The sequence below is a fragment of the Hippopotamus amphibius genome, chromosome 9, assembly GCF_030028045.1.
Source record: "Hippopotamus amphibius kiboko isolate mHipAmp2 chromosome 9, mHipAmp2.hap2, whole genome shotgun sequence".
NCBI classification, from domain to species: Eukaryota; Metazoa; Chordata; class Mammalia; order Artiodactyla; family Hippopotamidae; genus Hippopotamus; species Hippopotamus amphibius.
The window spans coordinates 97454214-97476961 of record NC_080194.1 but is presented as its reverse complement, the minus strand read 5'-3'; the positions used below and the strand labels follow the sequence as shown (position 1 = coordinate 97476961).

At 36.6% G+C, this 22748-nt stretch overlaps 1 protein-coding gene across 3 annotated transcripts in view; it reads left to right on the top strand.

The window, feature by feature from the left end:
- Nucleotides 1-22748, top strand: part of LOC130861216 (carotenoid-cleaving dioxygenase, mitochondrial) — a 62966-nt gene that overhangs the window by 20727 nt on the left and 19491 nt on the right. For all 3 annotated transcript variants that reach the window (XR_009055549.1, XM_057749844.1, XM_057749836.1), the window contains 6 exons: nucleotides 10807-11018; nucleotides 11224-11339; nucleotides 12035-12137; nucleotides 16768-16896; nucleotides 18164-18324; nucleotides 19239-19406. Coding sequence is in view for 2 of the 3 variants with exons in the window: in XM_057749844.1 (XP_057605827.1) it covers nucleotides 10807-11018; nucleotides 11224-11339; nucleotides 12035-12137; nucleotides 16768-16896; nucleotides 18164-18324; nucleotides 19239-19406 (889 nt within the window). In the remaining variant the exon portion in view is untranslated. The remainder of the gene's footprint in view (nucleotides 1-10806; nucleotides 11019-11223; nucleotides 11340-12034; nucleotides 12138-16767; nucleotides 16897-18163; nucleotides 18325-19238; nucleotides 19407-22748) is intronic.

Sequence of the window (22748 nt, the reverse complement as noted above, 5' to 3'; positions counted from 1 at the left end):
GAGCTTATTTTTGTGCATGATGTTAAAGAATGTTCTAATTTAATTTTTTTTAACATGTAGCTGCCCAGTTTTCCCAGCACCATTTGTGGAAGAGACTATCTTTCCAGCATTGTATAGTCTTGCCTCCTTTGCATAGATTAATTGACCATAGGCGAGTAGGTTTATTTCTGGGCTTTCTATCCTGTTCCATTGATCTATATTTCTATTTTTGTGTCAGTACCATACTGTTTTGATGACTATAGCTTTGTAGTATAGTCTGAAGTCAGGGTGCCTGATTCCTCCAGCTCTGTTTTTCTCTCTCAAGATTGCTTTGGCTATTCAGGGTCTTTTGTGTCTCCATACAAATTTTAAGATTTTTTGGTCCTAGTTCTGTGCAAAATGCCATTGATAATTTGATAGGGATTGCATTGAATCTGTAGATTGCCTTGGGTAGTATAGTGATTTTCACAGTATTGATTCTTCCAATCTAAGAACATGGTATATCTTTCCATCTGTTTGTGATGTCTTCAGTTTCTTTCATTAGCATCTTATAGTTCTTGGAGTGCAGGTCTTTTGTCTCCTTAGGTAGGTTTATTCCTAGGTATTCTATTCTTTTTGATGCAATGGTAAATGGGATTGTTTCTTGAATTTCTCTTTCTGATCTTTCATTGTTAGTGTATAGAAATGCAACAGATTTCTGTGTGTTAATTTTGTAACCTGCAACTTTACCAAATTTATTGATGAGCTCTAGTAGTTTTCTGGTGGCATCTTTAGGATTTTCTATGTATAGTATCATGTCATCTGCAAACAGTGACAGTTTAACTTCTTCTTTTCTAATTTGGGTTCCTTTTTATTTCTTTTTCTTCTCTGATTGCCATAGCTAGAACTTCAAAAACTATGGGGGTGAGTCAAAAATTATCCATACTCCAGTTATATTAAAAGTTCTATAAATGCTACAGCCAGAGTGTGGATAATTTTTTACTCACTTTCATATGTTGAATAAAAATGGTGAGAGTGGACATCCTTGTCTTGTTCCTGATCTTAGAGGAAATGCCTTCAGCTTTTCACTGTTGAGTATGATGTTAGCTGTAGGTTTGTTGTATATGGCCTTTATTATGTTGAGGTAGGTTCCGTCTGTTCCCACTTTCTGGAGAGTTTTTATCATAAATGGGTGCTGAAATTTTTCAGAAGCTTTTTCTGCATCTATTGGGATGATCATATGGATTTTATTCTTCAGTTTGTTGATGTGGTATATCACATTGATTAATTTGCGTATAATGAAAAATCCTTGCATTCCAGGGATAAACCCCACTTAATCATGGTGTATGATACTTTTAATGTGTTGTTGGATTCTTTTTGCTAGTATTTTGTTGAGGATTTTTGTGTCTGTGTTCATCAGGAATATTGGCCTGTAATTTTCTCTTGTTTTGTGGTATCTTTATCTGGTTTTGGTATCAGGGTGATGATGGGCTCATTGAATGAGTTTGAGAGTTCTCCCTCCTCTGCAAGTTTTTGGAAGAGTTTCAGAAGGATAGGTGTTAGCGCTTCTCTAAATGTTTGGTAGAATTTGCCTGTGAAGCCATCAGGCCTGGACTTTTTTTTTGTTGGGAGTTTTCTAATCACAGTTTTAACTTCAGTGCTGGTGATTGGCCTGTTCATATTTTGTATTTCTTCTTGGTTCACTCTTGGAAGAGTGTACCTTTCTATGAATTTGTCCGTTTCTTCCAGGTTGTCCATTTTATTGGTATACAGTTGTTTGTAGTAGTCTCTTATAATCCTTTGTATTTCTGTGGTGTCAGTTGTAACTTTTCTTTTTCCACTTCTAATTTTATTGATTTGAGTCCTCTCCCTTTTTTCTTTTTTTTTAAAATTTTATTTATTTATTTATTTATTTAGGCTGTATTGGGTCTTTGTTGCTTTGTGTGGGCTTTCTCTTTGCAGTGAGCAGGAGCTACTCTTCATTGGGGTGCGCAGGCTTCTCATTGTGGTGGCTTCTCTTGTGGAGCATGGGCTCTAGGCACTCGGGCTTCAGTAGTTGCAGCATGTGGGCTTAGTAGTTGTGGCTCATGGGCTCTAGAGTGCAGGCTCAGTAGTTGTGGTGCACAGCCTTAGTTGCTTCACAGCATGTGGGATCTTCCTGGACCAGGGATCAAACCCGTGTCCCCTGCATTGGCAGGTGGATTCTTAACCACTGTGCCACCAGGGAAGTCCCTCCCTTTTTTTCTTGATGAGTCTGGCTAAAGCTTTATCAGTTTTGTTCATCTTTTCAAAGCACCAGCTTTTAATTTCATTGATCTTTGCTATTGTTTTCTTCGTTTCTATTTCATTTATTTCTGCTCTGATCTTTATGATTTCTTTCCTTCTACAAACTTAGGCTTTGTTTATTCCTCTTTCTCTAGTTGTTTTAGATGTAAGGTTAGGTTGTTTATTTGGAATTTTTGTTTCCTAAGGTAAGATTGTATTGCTATAAATTTCCCTCTTAGTATTGCAGGATTGGTTGGAGCATTTAAATCATTTACATTTAAGATAATTATTGATATGTATGTTCCTATTGCCATTTTCTTAATAGTTTTGGGTTTGTTTTGTAGGTCTTTTTTCTTCTCCTTCCCTTTTGTGTTCCTTTTTCTGGTTTCATGACCATTTTTAGTGTTGTGTTTGGGTTGCTTTTTCTTTTTTGTTTGTGAAGCTATCGTAGTTTTTGGGCATGCTGTTCCCATGAGGTTTTGATATAGCATTCTATATGTGTAGAAGGTTATTTTAAGTTGCTGGTCTGTTCCTCTCCTAGAGGAGTTCCTTTAGCGTTTGTTGTAAAGCTGGTCTGGTGGTGCTGAGTTCTTTTGGCTAATGGTGGCCTTTGGGAGGGCTAAACGCCAGTGAGTACTTCCTAGAACTGCTGCTGCCAGTGTCTTTATCCTCGCAGTGAGCCTCAGCCACCCCCACCTCTGCAGGAGACTCTCCAATGCTAGCAGGTAGGTCTGGCCCAGTCTCTTATGGGGTCACTGCTTATTTTCCCTGGATCCTGGCGCACACTTTTTGTGTGCCCTCCAAGTGTGGAGTTTCTGTCTCCTCCAGTCCTGTGGAAGTCCTGCAATCAAATCCTACTGGCCTTCAAAGACGAACTTTCTGGGGACTCCTCCTCCTGTTGCTGGATCCCCAGGCTGGGAAGCCCAACTCAGGGCTCAGAACCTTCACTCCAGTGGGAGAACTTCTGTGGTATAATAGTTTTCCAGTTTGTGGGTCACCCACCCAGCAGGTATGGGATTTGACTCTGTTGCGATTGTACCCCTTCTACCATCTCACTCGTCTTTGTCTTTGGATGTATGGTATCTTTTTTGGTAGGTTCCAGCGTTTTTCCGTTGGTGGTTGTTCAGCAGTTAGATGTGATTCTGGTGCTTTCACAAGAAATGGTAAATGCACATCCTTCTACTCCGTCATCTTCAAGATCCCAACTTAGATTTAAAGGGAGAGGCGGAGACCTGTAGTCAGTGGTGACTCAACCTGTGGACAAGAGTCGCCCCACTCAGCTGTGAATCTCTGATGTCTTTATTAGATGCCGCTTGATAATCCACATGCAGACATAGTAGTGACATGACAAAGGCCTTTCTTCAATTAAAATTTTTTATCAATGATTGCATTGAAAGCATGCTTGTCAGTTTTTAAAATCACACGACTCTGGGTAGAGTAGTAAATATCCTCAGCATTTTAGCATCTACCACCCTCCTGGAATGACTTCAGGATTCATGATGAAGACCATCCAGCCTTGCAGTTCCCTGACATCCCCACCGCAGTGATTGTCCCCCTCTGTGCCACTTCACTAAGGCCACGTACGGAGGCCACATCCTGCACCTTATTCCACGGAATTGCCCCATCCCTGAAACTGTGAACTCTGAAGCTCCACTCTGTGCTCAAAGCCCCAATTTCCACACTCCTCCATCCCCATGAAACTTATTTTCAGTCACATCACATTCTCTTCTCCTTACTCTTCTCCATCTTCTCAGTTTATCAGCTTTCCTTTAGTTTCTTCCCCCAGGTGCAGAGTCCATGATCAGTCCCTTCAAGTACACTCTCACCACCGTCTCACTTCCTTTGCCTTGGTGATTGCTGCCTCTCCTCTGCCCGTTTCTGGTCCTACATTAGCCTATTTCTGGTTTCTTCCGCTCAGGGTCCAGGCCTGCTGAGCACATCTAGAGGAAATCACATAACCTTGCGGATTGATTCGATTACAAAATTATGATTTCCAGCCCCAGCTGAGTCCTTGGTGCTGCCAGGAAATCTTTAGCTCTTTCCAGCTTCCCACAGGGTCTCTTTCCTGAGCCTACTTCACTCTCCCTGTCCCTTTCACTCTCAGCAGATAGACCTGCCTGCTTCATAGTGGATAGAGGGGCAGTTGGATTTGGGGTCCTTCAGCTGCCCTCTTCCCCATCTCCCCGCCTCCCCGCAGAGGCACCTACTCCTGCCTCTCATCATCAGAGGAGGAAGCGGCCCTCTTCCCCACCTCCCCTCTTCCCCACTTCCCCATCTCCCCACAGAGGCACCTACTCCTGCCTCTCATCATCAGAGGAGGAAGTGGCCCTCTTCCCCACCTCCCCACTTCCCCACCTCCCCATCTCCCTGCAGAGGCACCTACTCCTGTCTCTCATCATCAGAGGAGGAAGCGGCCCTCTTCCCCACCTCCCCACTTCCCCATCTCCCCATCTCCCCGCAGAGGCACCTACTCCTGTCTCTCATTATCAGAGGAGGAAGCGGCCCTCTTCCCCTCCTCTGAAACCTTGCTGCGTCATTCATGCTCCTCCCTTGTATCTGTTTCTCCTTCACTAACCCCTCATCTCAGCCTGCAAGTGTCCCCTCATCCTAAAACCCCCTCATTCCTTCCCACCTTCCTCCCCAGCGAATACCCTCTCTCCTCCCCTCCATGTTTCTGTTTTCCTGCTTCCCGAGGTCTTCTCTGTTCACTGCCCTCTGACCTTTCCCCCCACAGTGCTGCAGACTCAGTTCTCAAAAAGGTCATCAGAGCCTGTTAAATGTTAAATGCAATGGGTTTTCCAGTCCTCGGCCTCACTTTTTTACAGCCTTTGACCTTTTTGATCACCTGCCTTCACATTCTCTGGTCCTGGATTCCCACGTAACACGTGCTCTTGAATCTTCTCCTGTCCCTCTGATTGCATGTTCTAAAATAATTTTTTTTGCTGCTTACTTCATTTCACTATCCCTTTGATGTTGATACACCACAGCCTCTGACCTGAGTATTCCTTATTTTTCGATCATTGTATGCTTTCTGTGCTATAATGGAAATAATACATTCTTTGGAGTAAGATGGAGTGGGTTCAGATTCCATTTTTACCACTGATCAGTGCTATGATCTTGAGCAAGGTTTCCCATGTGAAAAATGGGGCTAATAATACTGGTTTTAATGACTGGGTATGAGGATTAAAGGAGAGAATGCGTGTAAAGGGCTTCATTCAGTGGCTGACAGTGGTGGGCACGCAGTGCATTTTCATTCTCTTCTTTCCCTCAGTGCCATCCCTCCCCACTCCCTTTCCTGCCAAATAACTTCTTATAGTTCACCTTTCTTTTGGGGGTGTTGTAGAACCCAGGATTTGGAGGCAGCACTGGGTTGAGATCCTTGTTCTGCCACTTACCTGTCCTGTGACCCTGGGCTTGTTGTTGCTCTGAACCTTGGTTTCCATATCTGTAATATGGTAATAGTAGTCCTGCATCTCTAATCAGTGTGAAGGGGGGGGGGATAAATATTTACATTTCGACCCTTGAATAACATGGGGGTTTGGGGCACAAGCCCTCTGCATAGTGGGAAAACTGTGTATAACTTATAGTTGGCCCTTTGGAAGCCCGCGGTTCCTCCACATCTGCATTAACTAGCCACAGATCATATGGTATTACAGGATTTACTATTGAAAAAAATCTGTGAGTCAGTGGACCCACGCAGTTGAAACTCATGTTGTTCAAGGGTCAACTGTATACACACAGGTTGTATATATATGAAAAGATGTGGTGAAGTGCCTAGCACAGCACCTGGCATGTAGTAAAAGCTCAGTAGATGCTGTTATAATCCCGTTTGCACCTATGCCTGTCACACACAGATACTCTTAGATGTCTCTCTCCCACCCCAACACCCATCTCTTGTGCTCTAGACCTGTATTTTGCCAAATGGGTGCAGAACATCTCTACCCTGATGTTTTACAAGTGGCTCAGACTCTTGTTCGAAACTGAACTGTTTGCTTTTCCCCAGTACTTGCTCTTCCTATATTCTCTGCCTCAGTTAAAACATCCCCATCCATTCAGGTGTGACTTTTTGGGCTCTCTCTTTTTGTTACTGCCTACCACCTGTCGGTCATCTCTGACTTATTTCTGCTATTTCTCCTTTTCTAAATGTACTGCTTCAGTTTAGTCTCTTATCTTCTTTCACTTGAATTATTGCCTGGATGCTCCTCTTTCTGTCACATATTCTACTGTGTCCAGAGTGACCTTTCTAAGATACAAGTCTCACTATTTCACTTTCCTGTTCCAAAACTCCATGCTTTCCTTTTGAAACTCTTTAAGCCTTAAGTTTAAGTTCTGGTAGGTCTTGTGCTGGCCAGTTTCTCCATCATCATCTCCTGCCACTGATGGCTCTGTCCACACACTAATTTGTTATCTGGCTATTCCTCCAAGATACCACATGCCTTCAGGCTATTCCTTCTTCATCTTCTTCTTTTTTTTTTTTTAAATTACCTCTCTGTAGGATGTCTTTCTGTGCATAGATAGCATTTTTTAACTCTTCTTCGTTGTTGAAGTGATCACTTTGTATTAGAGTATTTATATGCCTGTGATTGTTTGGCTTGGACAATGCCTGGCAGATAGTAGGGACTCAAAAATGTTGGTTAATTTGAATAAATGAATGCATAGAATGACAGGGTCTGGAATGCTCTTGTGAGTTGGAATCTAAGAAGCTAAAATTCATTAAAGGCAAATATGGATCAAGAAGACCAGTTATTAAAGAATGAAGATGAAAGAGATTGGTTAAACAGCAGAATGTGTTAAAAATTAGGGGTTTTGCTTGACAGCTCAGTGTGAGTCAACAATATGAGGTGATAACAAATAAAAATAAGAAGGAAAGAAAAGAAAATGAAACATCTTAAATGAGGAAGCTGAGTGTCTGAGTTTACACCCAGAGTATTGTGTTTGGCTCTATCATGATTTTATCATGATTTTATTGGGCTTTCGACCAGAATAACAATAATTATTGAAACTATTTTTTTCTAAGAATTATTTATTTATTTATTTATTTATTTATTGGCTGCGTTGGGTCTTCGTTGCTGTGCGCGGGGCTTTCTCTAGTTGTGGCGAGCAGGGGCTACTCTTCCTTGTGGTGTGCGAGTTTCTCATTGCAGTGGCTTCCCTTGTTGCAGAGCATGGGCTCTAGGCACACGAGCTTCAGTAGTTGTAGCACGAAGCATGTGGGCTCAGTAGTTGTTGCTCACGGGCTCTAGAGCACAGGCTCAGTGGTTGTGGCACAGGGGCTAAGTTGCTCTGCGGCATGTGGGATCTTCGTGGGCCAAGAATTGAACCCATGTCCCCTGCATTGGCAGGTGGATTCTTAACCACTGCGCCACTAGGGAAGTCCTGAAACTGTTTAAATGTTTTTTGATAAAAAATTACCGAAATAGAGTAAGAAACCGCTAGCTAATGTTATCAAGGAAAAAAGGGAGAAAGCAATGACAATGGAGGAATTCCTCAGCAGTCCCGTGGTTAAGACTCTGTGCTTCTGTTGCAGGGGACACGGGTTTGATCCCTGGTCAGGGAACTAAGATCCCGCAAGCCTCACGGTCAAAAAAACAAAACAAAACAAAGAAATTACAAGGAGAAAGAAGCCTTAGAAACATAAAAAATTACAAAAGACCTTTTTTGGGCCTCTTTGCAAATACAAGGGTGAGTCCAAAATTATCCACAGTCTGGCTGTAGACAGAGTGCAGATAATTTTTGACTCACCCTCGTAATTTGAAAACCTCAAGGAAATGAATAATTTCCTGGGGAAATACAGATTGGCAAAATTGATAGAGGTACAAAATTTAAATAGACCAATTTCTATAGAAGAAAACAAGAAACTTATTGAGAAACTGCTTCTTAAAAAATAAGCACTAAACAGGGAAATTCTAACAAATTTTCAAATATCAGTTTCAGTGCTCTCTAGATTGTTTTAAGGGATTGAAAAAGAAAGGGAAGTTTCTCATTTCTTTTTATGAAGCAAGTATAATATTGATATCTACACATGATAAAGTTGTTACAAAAAAGAAAATTATTCATATTATGAATATCCATGAAAAAGTACAAAATATATAGTACTAATATAACACTAATAAGTATTTTCTTAACAAACAGAATCCACACTACATTAAAAATGTAATTCACTATGATCAGGTACGATTAATTTCAAGAATGCAAGATAGGTTCATTATTTGGAAATCCATCACTGTTATATACCATATTAAGAGATCTCAAGAAAAATAGTCATAATCATAGTCATAATCATAATCTTCTCTATAAATGTTAACAAAACATTTGTCAGAATTCAGCATCCATTCCTCATAAAAATACTCAGGAAGGTAGGGCTTGATGGAAACTTTCTTAACGTGATTTTGTATGTGTATGTATATATGCACACATACACACATACATATATTTATGTATATATTTTATGTATACATATACTTATATATGTGAGTATATATATGTGTGTGTATATATACACATATACAAGTATATACATATATACAAACACACATAAATTAATATATTTTCATCTTAGTCTGAATACCAATAATATTAATTGGGAAACACTACAAGTTTTTTTTCTAAAGCAGCAACAAGGAAAGGATGGTTACTGTCTTCACTACTGTTTAACTAGATGTGGCCAATACAGTTAGACTAAAGAAATTAATTAGAGGTATAAGGATTAGTAAAATAAAACTACCTCTTTTTGTAGATGATATCACAGGAAACCTGGAAAGCCACAGAGAATTAATGACAAAATAACACAAACAAAAGATGAAGTAACTGGATGTAAAATTAACATGCTGAAAACCTTCATATACATAAACAATAACCAGTTAGGGGGCATAATGGTAGGAAAAAAATCTCATTTAGAATAGCAACAAAGAAGAGTGAATACTTAGCAATGAATTTAACAAAAAATTTGCAAACTTTCAAACACTCCTGAAACACACAATTAAATGGAAAGATCCTCTGTTCGTGAATAGGATGGATAATTCAACATCATAAAAATGTCAGTTCTCTAAGTTAATTTTTAAATTTAATGTAATCTTAATAAAAATTCCAATTTTTAAAGGAAGTTAGATAAATGAATACTAAAATTCATGTGGAAAAATAAATATGCAAGAATAAAAACACTAAAAAAGAATATTCTCAGTGAAGGGTGGGGACTAGCCCTATCAGATGTTAAAATATACTATAAAGAGTCTATAATTAAAACATTATGATATCGATGCATGAATGGAGAAATAGACAAGTGATATAGAATAGAAAGTCCAGAAATGGACCGAAGAACTTACGGAAATTGAGTTTATGATAAAGATGGCATCTCAAATCACTGCGTAAAGAGGACCTTTAAAAAAAAGACTTTATTTCTTGTAGTTAAAAAAAAATTATGGTAAAAAAACTCATAAAATTTACCAACTCAGCCATATTTAAATGTACAGGTTAGTGTTGTGAAACATATCTTCAGAACTTTTTCATCTTGAGAAACTGAAACTCGACACCCATTAAATAATAGCTCCCTGTTTCCCCCTCTCCTGAACCCCTGGTAACCACCGTTCTACTTCCTGTTTCTATGAATTTGACTACTTTAGATGCCTCATGTAAGTGCTGTTGTATAGGATTTGCCTTTTTGTGACTGGCTTATTTCATTGAGATGGAGTCCTTAAGGTTCATCCATGTTATAGCATGTGACAGAATTTCTTTCCTTTTTAAGGCTGAATAATATTCCATTGTATGTTAAATTTTGTTTATCCCATTATTCAGCGGATGGATGCTTCGGTTGCTTCCACCTTTTGGTTATTGTAAATAATGCTGCTATTAGATGGGTGTACAGATATCTCTTTGAATTCCTGCTTTCAAGACTGAAGCCTTTTAAGACAAGCCTTTAAGATAAGACTAAGCCTTTTAGCTTGCTTATCTATGCTGAAGACATTAAGCATTCAATCTGTCAGGTATATGAGAGAAAAGACTAAATAATGTTAAATCCTTTTAAAAGCAAAGCTCAAACTTTTCCTTACAGTGTTTCGATGTTCCGTCATTTAGATACATCATTTCTAGTGTAATTATATGGATGAAAATGATTATCCAGTAAGGAGAGTCATCTTACTTGCTTACTTTAGCATAGTTTTGATAAATTTGAAAAATATTAAAATAAATAGAAAATGTAATACATATAAAATATGAAGATAACTGTTTCTAAAAGTTTTAGAATCCATTTTAATTTGAGAAAATGTCAAGCATTCCATATGCTATTACCTTGGCTATAGATTAAAGATAGAATTATCTTAAGAGTCACCAGCTTAGGGTTTTTCTTTAGCCCTCTGATGTGTGAACTTTTTGATAAGGGATAAGGGTCAAGTGAATGTAAGTTGCTCTTTCATTGTTGTACTCCAGGATATACTCAAAAGTTATCATCCCTTAATTTCAAGTTCTTCAACTAATCAGGTTGTTTTGGGAACCCATCCTATTTCCTTATCTCTGTATTTGAAATCTCTCATTTTGACCACATGTTTTTCTTCCTAATATTTATTTAAAAATTTTTGCTCTTATTTAAAGGTACAATCACTGGTTCGATGGAATGGCTTTACTTCACCAGTTCAAAATGGAGAAGGGCACAGTGACGTACAGGAGCAGGTTTCTGCAGAGTGATACATATAAGGCCAACAGTGCTCATGATCGCATTGTGATCTCAGAATTTGGCACGTTGGCTCTCCCTGATCCATGCAAGAGTGTTTTTGAACGTTTCATGTCAAAATTTGAACAGCCTGGTGAGAGTCTTTAATATGCCCAGAATTTGCAAGGGATAGTGATGATTCTTTAAATTATTATATGTCAATCTACATAGATATGAACCTTGAAATACATATATTTTTGGTATGAGATGATGTTTAAACTGCTTTCTGCGTTGATTGTGTGCTTATGGTCTGCTACAGTAAATTGTGGTGTTTAAATAACTCTGGGGTTTGATTTCAGCATTTACCGACAACACCAACGTCAGCTATGTGCAGTACAAGGGTGATTACTACATTAGCACGGAAACCAACTTTATGAATAAAGTGGACATTGAAACCCTGGAAAAAACTGAAAAGGTAAAATGATAGGTTAAAAATGAATGTAATAGACCCTAAAATTTCTCTCCATTCAAAATACTTTTTACAGTAGTTAATATCTGAAAAAAAGTTGGATCCTTACACAAAATCAAAATTACCCACTGATTCAGGTCATTGTGTATCCTCTGTCCTGGTTAGAATGGCCTGTGGGGTTTAAGATAGTTCTAGATGACTTCTTCCTTAGTCCTAATGTCTGAAGGCTAGGGCGAAGGAGAAATAGAGCAGTACAGACTTATTTTTTCTAGTTCACTGTCTGCATAGCTACAGGTGGAATGGGACTGGAGATTATCTAGATCCATACTGCTTTCATGTTACTCATTAATTAAAAATAAAATAAAGTTTTGGGCCAGAATTTTTATTTTAATTCTTATTCTTTTGAACTTTCCTGCGATCTTGTGATTTTGGGCAAAAAAAAATCTTACTGGATAATCATTTTTGCCCATTTTTTGGTGGTGGTGGTAGAATTTTTGTTTGGTTTTGGTGTTGTTTGATCTTAATTTCTTTTTCTTTAGTAGGAAAAATAAATTTGACTTCTCAGAGGTGAGACATTAGGGCTTAAACTGTAGTTTTTATATCTTGTGTTAAGAATATTTGACACCTCCCTACTGTCTGTGCATCTAAATAGAGATCTGCCCATGTAACATTGAAGTCTCTGAGTGGTCTTACATTTGCAGGTAGACTGGAGCAAATTTATTGCTGTGAATGGAGCAACTGCACATCCTCATTATGACCCAGATGGAACAGTGTACAACATGGGGAACTCCTATGGGCAACATGGTAAAGTTGGGATGGGGGTCTTTTAAAAAATAATTGGGAGTTAACTATCTTCCCAGAGTTCCATGATGGCCAAGATGTTAACATAAATGAAACTTCATTTGAAAGATTCAGAAAGAAAGTGGCATTATTGAACTTAAAATATATAATTTATCATTAAGTTCTGTGGTCTTTTTGCCACATATGCTTAGAAGTTGATTTTCTATTTGATCTTTTCATCATGACTGACATTTTTATGTTTCATTATGCTTTTTGGCTCACAAGCATTGTAGGGATTTTCAGTATGTATTTCTCAAACTTGAATTTTTAGGAAGTACCATATTGTAAGTATAAGAAACTTAGAATGCTTCAGCAAAGAGATATAGAGAAGGTACACTGTATATTACATAGGAAGGAATTTACTTTTACTGTGGGAGAAATACAGTGCAAAGTAAGTTAAGGTTAAATTTTGGTTGCATCCGTAACCACTTACATCACATCTCTTTCCTAGTTATCCATATACTTCCCCAGCTGCCTATTAATCTGTTCCAGAAGGTTCTAATGGCTAATAACGATAGCTAGCATTTATTGAGTGCTTAGTATGTGCTGGTGTTTACCAGTTTTTCCATGTATTTTCTCATTTAGTCCTTATAACAAGTCTCTGAAAAAGGTACTATTATTTTTTTTTTAATTGAAATATAGTTGATTTACAATGTTGTGTTAGTTTCTGTTATACAGCAAAGTGATTTGGTTATATATGTGTGTGTTATATATATATTCTTTTCCATTATGGTTTATTACAAGATATTGAATATAGTTCCCTGTGCTATACAGTACGGCCTGTTGTTTATCTATTTTATATATAGTACTTTGTATCTGCTAATCCCAACTCCTAATTTATTCCTCACCCCTTTCCCCTTTGGCAACCATAAGCTTGTTTTCTATGTCTGTGAGTCTATTTCTATTTCATAAAAAAGTTCATTTGTATCATATTTTAGATTCCACATATAAATGATATCGTATATTTGTCTTCCTTCACTTATTATTATAATCTCTAGGTTCATCCATGGCATTAAGAAAGGTATTTTTATTAATACCCCCATTTTATAGATGAGGGTAGTGAACCTTGAGAAGATTTAAGATGCTTGCGTAGGCAAGCTTCAAGTGTCTAGTCTGAATAACACACAAAAGCTTACTATTAGTCACTCTGTTAGATCATCTTAATTATTTGTCACTGACTACAGAGGATTCTCTCAGGGCATGCAAATTCATTATTCTGTACCCGAGTACACATCTTTCTGTTTGGAAAAGAATGTGTAACTATAAGCATTAGGAGTTTCTGACTATCTTAGCTGTCAATCTGTCATCTATAACTTATGGATCTTTTGTATAGGTTAACTTTTGAATAGGTTAATGTACACCTTTGGTAAGTAGTTGGCTTTCTGGGTTGTTCATCTCTACCTCTCTGTCTTTGCACATATGAGTGTATATGAAAATGAATACTGCAGGTTTGTTTTTTACTGGCTCAAGAAGAGATAGGGTACCCTGGAAATTTCATCACTCAGCCCTCTCTCCTCTTCTTTGTTATTTGATCTCAGGTAGGGATAGATTCTTCAAAGCTGTTATAGGAGACAGCAAACATCTTTTTAGGTAAAATCTTCCAGCAAATTGGTAAACTGACTCAGCAGTTTTTTGTCCATCCATCTTTTTTGATCATTAAAAAAATTCATTTCTTAATAAAGTAACTCTAATACCCAAGTAGATAACTTTGTAACTTGTTCATAGTATGAGAAATACTATTTAACCATTGTTAATTATTTTTCTAAAATAGTTATTAGATCAGTGATTCTCAGCCTTTAGAGCAGTTAAAAATCATTTGGAATGCTTCCTAGCAATGTAGATCACTGGACTTCATCTTCAGAGATTCTGGTTTATTAGACCTGAAAAGAAGTTAAGAATCTGCATTGTAACTACCCCTTTACTCCTTATCCTGGTGCATTTTAACAAGATCTCCAGGTGATTTTGGTGCAAGTGGCCAAAGAATCTTTGAGAAATCATGCCACCAGTCATCAGAAGCTGTGCTCATTATTTTGCCGCAATTGGATGTTTATTCAAAGTCTTGAAGAATGTCCCAGAGTTAGACTCACAGTATTGGGCAGATCTTTCCTCTAGGCATTCAGTTCTCTGTTGGGTGTTTCTCTGCTGTCTGCTTTGCTCATGCCTTCAAGGCTTGCAGTTAGGACAGTTCATTAACCAGTAATGTTCAAATTTAGTGAATCGAGTAATTGTCACTTAATCCAGTTGCTGAGACAGGAAATTCTTCTCTTGATCTTCTAATCTCAACTAAAACTGGATTTACTTCCTTTTTCTTACTTGATTATTTGGTTCAATGAGGAATTTTTGAATTGGAATGCAAATGTACACGTAGCTGCAGGAAGCTTGACTGGATAATATGCGTTTGGAGGAAATTTTGTGATTTTCTTTGTAAATAAAGTACTTGCTAATAATTTTTACCTTTAGGAAGTAAAAAGCTTTTAATTCTTTTAGCTTTTCCAGATATTTTAAAAAGGCTTTTTAAAATTAATAAAAATTCTCTAAACATTAATCCAACTAGTTTTAAGTACTTAAATTAGTATTTTACTAATTCAATTTTAAGTTAAATACCTAAACTGTTAGACAGTAATGTGGTACTCTTGGAACTAGAGTTTGTCTTTCATTTCTTTTATAACTCATCACTGTATAAAGCATGATGTTTTATGTATAATTGGTTCTCAAAATATGTAATATCCTAACCTAGACCTCTCCACCAGTTGCTTACTCAGTGTTTTTACTAGGATGTCTGATAGATGTTACAAAATTAGTTTGTTTGAAACCAAAGTCTTGATCTTTCCCCCTAAACGTTCTCTGCTTAAAATGTTCCCCATCTCAGTTGATGGTAACTCTATCCTTCCACTTGCTTAAGATGATGACCTTGGAATCATTTTTTTTATACCTCTCTCACATCCACATCTAATGGGTCAAAAAGGAATTTCAGCAATGCCTTCAAAGTATATAAAAAATCCAGCTACCTCATATCACCTCCACTGCCACCACTCTGGTTTGGGCCACCATTGTTTCTCATTTGAATTATTATAATAGCTTCTTAACTAGTCTCCTTATTTCTCCCCTTGCCCCCCTTCAGTTTATTCTCAGCATACCAGCGAGTTATCCTTTTAACCCACCCCACCTCATCTAGAATTTTCTCTTTGCTTACTGTGGACAGGGCCACACTGGCCTCGTTGCTGTTATTTGAACACTCCGAACTTATTCTTGGCTGAGAATCTTTGCATTTGCTCTTCTCTCTACCTGAAGTGTGTTTCTCCCAGATATCCTCAAGGCTCACTTCCTTCAGGTCTTTACTCAAATGTTACCTCTTAAGTGAAGCCTTCCCAGACCACTGTAATTAAAATTGAGAACAGTAGCCCACATCATTATACACTCACTTCTAATCTGTATTCCCTGGTTTATTTCTCATTATAGTTCTTCTCATCATCTGATGCATTATATTTTTACTAATTGTATGATTTTTTTAGAATTTGAGCTTTATAAAAGAAGAGCCTTTTGTCTGTTTTGTACACTGCTGTATACAAGTGTCTAGGATGTGGTACTTAGGACTCTTAGAAGAGTGGCTGGAACATAGTTGCACTCAGTAAGTAGTTGCTAATAAATGAGTAGGGAACTGTATGGTTATCTTGTTCCAAAAGAAGCTTAGTGATTGCGAAGTTCTATAAGTTACCTAAGTTCTTCAGGACCTACATTGGCACTTCACACCAGGAGGTAATTCAATATGACCTCAATATTTGTTCCTTTGCTGAGTGATTTAACAAACATATGTTGTTAGTTAATCCGCCAATAGTTATTTATAGTGTACCTACTAAATGCCAAGTCATTGTTTGGTACTGAAGATGCAAAGATGTATCAGACACAATTCCTACTCTAGAAGAGCTCAGTCTACTAGGAAACAGGTAAATAAGCAGAAAGTTATGGTACAGTGAGATAAGTACTATGACAGTATAGGATGTAATCAGAGGAGGGGTACTAAATGCCTTTGGGTGGGGAAGAGTCAGGAGAGACTGCTTGAGGAGTGGGTACCTGAGTTGATTCTTGAGGAAGTAGTAAAAGTCAGATGAATGATTGCATGAATAAATGTTGATGAGACATGATGAGATGGGACCCAGAGTGACCCTAGGGATCTAAAAGATTGAAAGTAAGACATTGGACATAAGTACAAATGGAGATTGTAGTTTTTGGAACTGGGGAGTGGAAAGGACAAATGGAATTTGAGGATATTCCTGGCTGCTACCTTATCTTTTCCTGTGAAGTTGGGATTGAGTTCATCTTCAGAGAGCTAGAGGGGAACCACTTGGGAGCATTAAAATATGATAGCTGTTGGTTAATTACTTTGTGTATAATGTTTCAAAACCTTAGGTAATACCTTTTATAAAGTTAAAATATTTTTTGTATCCAAGTCTTTGAAATAACCTTTATGAAATATGGGTGTCATTCATGTTATATAAATCTCTTAACTGCTTTTGCCTAGTTCACAAGTATAAGGGTTACTTTTTATTCTTAAAATGTATGTAAAACAGTTAAGACAGGACTTCCCATTTTCCAGGTTCTTGCTATAATGTTATCCGGGTTCCTCCAGAGAAAGCAGACCTCGGGGAGACGATCCATGGAGCCCAGGTGATATGTTCTGTTGCTCCTGCGGAGAGGATGAGGCCTTCTTACTACCACAGCTTTGGTGAGCCCAAAGATAAGGCAGACTTCAGTGGGGCCTGCCTGAATGTCACTGTTACAGAGGAACTAGTTCTGACAAGTACTATGTTAATATGGTTTATCAGAGTAAGGTGATAAGAGACCAAGGTTGCATTTTAATGCCGATTGAGTTTATTCTGTTTAGTCCTGTACTTCTTACCCTAGCCAACTGACTGACTGAAAAGATATTTTAATACAAGCAATTACTAAATAATTAATTGACAACAATTAATTTTTAAATTTTTAAGTAGCTGATTGCTCTAGGAAATAGTTGTCAGTTTAAGAAATCATGGGCCCCTTCCCAGCACACTGAGTCAGGGAGAAACAGGCTGAGATTAGCCACCCAGCACTAACTCCACTTCAGTTCTCAATAGAGAACAACCTCTGCCTCCAGCCCTTTGCTCCAGGAGGACGCAATGAGTAACCCCTAGTCATAGAAACCAGTCTCTTTGGTTTGTTTTGTATTATGTTGTATGTCATTGAATATCTAAATACAAAGGAAAAAATACATTTATGCATGTTTCCACAATAGAAACTATGGACTTTGGGTGATTATGATGTGACAATGTAGGTTCATCAGTTGTAACAGACGGACCACTCTGGTGGAAGAAGTTGGTAATGTGGAGGCTGTGCGTGTTTGGGGACAGGTGGTACATGGGCAATCACTGTACCTTCCCCTCGATTTTATTGTGAGCCCAAAACTGCTCCAAAAAATAGTCTTAATAGAAAAAATAATTTGACCATAAAAAATGGACAGAATTCAATATTTTAGGTAACTTTAAAGACCACAAATAATAATCATACAGGAAAAGACCTTGATTATATTTGAGGGGAGGCAACTCATATTCCATATAGATTGCTTCAGCTTTTTCTCAGATTATTTATCGACTGCATCCTTAACCACTATAACCAATCTGCTCCTGGATCTTTACCTCTAGTATAAACAGCAAAAGGATTAAGGAATAAAGGGTCCAGATCATAAATGACACTTGAAAAGAGAGAAAGGAAAAAAAAAAAGACAAAAAGCAAGTTGAGGGCATTCAACCCAAGCTATTCTAAGCAGTTCCCATTTTTATGTAGGAACAGAAAATATGTATAGCAGAGCTGGGAAGTGATGAAGAATTACTTCTAACTGGCATTTGTTTAGGTCAGCAGTATTATGTCCAAGCTTTCAGACAAGTCCCCATAACTGTCGCATTTCAGATAACTCTAGTTTGCCAAATAACATTTTATTGTTTGCTTGAACCTTTTAGGAATGACAAAGAACTACATCATCTTCATTGAACAACCTCTGAAGATGAATCTGTGGAAAATTGTCACTTCTAAAATTCGGGGAAAGGCCTTTTCAGATGGAATAAGCTGGGAACCCCAGTATGATACACGGTTTCATGTGGTGGATAAGCACACTGGTCAGGTGGAGAATTTTGAGTGTATTTATTGTGAAAATGATTGGACATGAAGGCAAATTTTCATATGATTGATTTTTACCTTCACTGGGTATTACTTGCATAAGACACTCTTAATCAAGGATATTACCTTCTTCGTTAAGTAGAGCTAGCTATTTATTAATTAATACAGTGGATTTTGCATATTAGAAAATTGTAGGAAATGGTTTTTTATCCTTTAAATTATCTGATTCAATTAAAATGACATCTAGGAAATCCTCTTAGCATTTTAGCATGGATTTTTCCATATAATAATATTTGCTAAAGAGGATTTTATTCATGCAGAGGTCTTCTGTAACTTTTGCAGTGATATTTTTATTAGTTGTCTCTATGACTTCTTGATATGTAAATATGATAATCCTACCAAAGTCCAAAGCATATTGGTTAAATATCTTTCTATATACTCCTGATTAATAGCACTATTATATTTATCTACTTTTAACCTCTCTAAAGAAATAGTATCCTAAATTTATTGTACCCTAATTTCATTATGAAAAAAATCCCATTTTAGTAGAGTGCATTTTTCAAAGGATTAGTCACTTAATTTATCATAAACTCTTAATAGAAGTGTTTTCTATTTAACCATGTAGTTAAGAGTCTAGGATTTATTTATCCTTCAAAATTTTGAGTCATATTTCATGAGAACTTTAAAGTTAGTTGAAACAGTTGATTGGTCTGTATCAAATAGTCCCAGTTCATTGATTAATATCAGATGACATGATTTTAAATCAAAGCATGTTTGCGCCTACATTCCAAATTGTGCTTTTTATACTTATCAGGCCTGATACTTAAAGGTGGGGAAATCTTAATTTGAGTTTTGTGGATCTGTGCCCTAAAGGAAATAAAATAAGACATGTATTTTTCATTGTGTTTTCCCATGCAGCATCTTCCAGGAATGTACTACAGTAAACCTTTTGTTACTTTTCACCAAATCAATGCCTTCGAGGACCAGGGCTGTGTTGTAATTGATTTGTGCTGTCAGGATGATGGAAGAAGCCTAGAAGTTTACCAACTACAGAATCTTAGGAAAGCTGGCAAAGAGCTTGATCAGGTAAAATTCTCTGATTTGTCAGGAATTGTCAAAGTAATTTTGATCTAGCCAGGTTCTGGCTTTGAGTTTGGAATTAGCTGTTTCTCTTTCCTCTTTGGTAAATAACTAGGAAGAATGGCTTTAAAGCATTGAAGATACAGCTTTGTAGTTTATTTATTTAATACTTCAAAATAACTTGAGGTTTGTATTTACTAATGCATGTATTTATTAATACCTAATAAGTAAAAAGCATGTTAAAGAAAGCCAAGAAATATGTTTTGAAGCATTTGTGTTTAGTTCCATATTATACTTGGGCACTAAACATACTCCCATTTCCTGGAAGGAATAGTAAAATGCACTATGATATTAATACTTTGATAAAAGAAAGTGTATCAGTGCATCTAGCTTGAAGGGATTTACTTTTTCCTGATAATCAATTCAAGGCAGAATTTTTCCTTGAATTATGTAATGTAAATTATTTTCTGCTATAGTTTTATTTTTAAATTGTTAAAAAACATTACTTTTAAAGATTGCTTATACTCACTAAGCTTACTTATGTTGTTACAGCTGTATGGTAGGTCTTGAGATCTACAGTTATTAAGTCCTTTAGCTCCTTTCTTTTTTAAAAATGGCTCGGCTTTTCTTGGCCTTTTGCATTTCTATAAGTTTTAGAATCAACTGATCAACTTTTTAGTTTTTGCAAAAACAAAAAAACTGCGGTTGGGATCATATTGCATGATCTTTATGGATCAATTTGGGCATAACTGACATCTTTACAATAATGAGAAATATTGAGTCTTCCAACCCATGAACGTGGAATAGTTCTCCATTTATTTGAATCTTTTAAAATTTCTCAAAGTAATATTTATAGTTTTCAGTGTGAGGATATATTTGGTTAAATTTATCATTAGGCAGTTAGAGTGTTTTGAACTGTTGTATATGGTAGCTTTTAAACTTTCATTTTCTGTTTTTGATGGTATATAGAAATGCAGTTGATTTTGTATATTCACCGTGTATTTAGGGATCTTGCTGAATTCATTTATTAGTTTGATCTGTAGATTATTTTGGATTTTCTATGTTTACATTTATGTTATATGAAAAGGATGACAGTTTTATTTCTTTCTTTCCAATACTTATGCCTCATATATTTTTTCTTGCCTTATTGTACTCGCTAGGACTTCAAGTTGAAAAGAAGTGCTGATAGTAATTATTTTCCCCATCTCATTTGGAAAATGTTTAATAATTCACCATTAAGTATGAAATTGCTGCAGGTATTTTTGTAGATACCTTTATCAGATTATTTTAATGGTACCTGTTGATGAACAGACATGGTCTGGTATATCATTCTTTTCCTTTATGAGTAATACATTGGGCATCCTATTTCAGACATCTTCCCACAGCTAAGATCATGAAAATATTCTCGTATATTATCTTACAGAAGAATTTTTAATTCTAAAAATTAAGTTTATCTATCTATCTATCTATCTATCTATCTATCTATCTATCTATCTATCTGTTCTGTTTCTGGACTTTATATTCTGGTTCATTGGTCTACTTATGTATAATTGTGCTGATATCACATTGTTCTAATTACTATCACTATATATATATGTATATAGTGATGTGTATGTGTACACACACACACACACACACACACACACACACACACACACACACACACTGCTTTTCCTTTATCCATTCATCTGTCAGTGGGAACTTAGGTTGTTTCCATATTTTTGGCTATTGTAAATAATGCTGCCATGAACATAGGGGTGCATATATTTTTTTGAATTACTGCTTTTATATTCTTCTTTAAAATTTTTTATTTTATATTGGAGCATAGTTGATTAACAATGTTGTTATAGTTTCAGGTGTACAGCAAAGCAATTCAGTTATACATATGTATACATGTATATATTGTTTTTCAAATTCTTTTCCCATTTAGGTTATTACATAATATTGAGCAGAGTTCCCTGAGCTATACAGTAGGTCCTTGTTGGTTATCCATTTTAAATATAGCAGTGTGTACATGACAATCCCAAACTCCCTAATTATCCCTTCCCTCCACTCTTCCCCCCAGTACCCATAAGTTCATTCTCTAAGTCTGTGAGTCTGTTTGTTTTGTCAGTAAGTTCATTTGTATCATTTTTTTTACATTCCTCATATAAGTGATATCATACGATATTTCTCTTTCTCTGTCTGACTGACTTCACTCAGTATGACAATCTCTAGGTCCATCCATGTTGCTGCAAATGGCATTATTTCATTCTTTTTAATGGCTAAGTAATATTCCATTGTATATATGTACCACATATTCTTTATCCATTCCTCTGTTGATGGACATTTAGGTTGCTTTCATGTCTTGGCTATTGTAAACAGTACTGCAATGAACATTGGGTGCATGTATCCTTTTGGACCATGTTTTTCTCCAGATATATGCCCAGGAGTGTACTTGCAAGATCATATAGTAGCTCTATTTTTCAATTCTTTAAGGAACCTCCATACTGTTCTCCATAGTGGCTAAACCAATTTACATTCCTACCAACAGTATAGGAGGCTTCCCTTCCCTCCACACTCTCTCCAGCATTTACTGTTTGTGGATTTTTTTGATGATAGCCATTTTGACTGGTTTGAGGTGATATCTCATTGTAGTTTTTATTTACATTTCTCTAATAATTGGTGATATTCAACATCTTTTCATGTGCCTCTTGACCATCTGTATGTCTTCTTTGGAGAAATGTCTATTTAGGTCTTCTGCTCATTTTTTGATTGGGTTGTTTGTTTTGATGGTATTAAGCTGCATGAGCTGTTTGTAAATTTGGAGACTAATCCCTTGTCAGTCACTTCATTTGTAAATATTTTCTCCCAATCTGTGGGTTGTCTTTTTGTTTTGTTTATGGTTTTCTTTGCTGTGCAAAAGCTTTTATAGTGTTTTTATATTCTTTAGATAAATACCCAGAAGCAGAATAATTGGATCATATGATAATTCTATTTTTAATTTTTTGAGGAGTGTTTATACTGTTTTCCATAGTGACTGGACCACTTTACATTCCACCAACAGTGTATGAGGTTTCCCTTTACTCCACATCCTCACTAACACTTTTTATCTCTTGCCTTTTTCATAATAGCCATTCTAATGGGCATGAGGTGATATCTCATTGTGGTTTTGATTTATATTTCCCTGATGACTAGTGATATAGAGCATCTTTTCGTGTGCCTGTTGGCTATCTGTATGTCTTCTTTGGAAAAATGTCTATTTGGATCCTCTGCTCATTTTTTAATCAGGTTGCTTTTTGTTGTTGAATTCTATGAGTTCTTTATGTATTTTGATATTAACTCCTTATCAAATATATGATTTGCAAA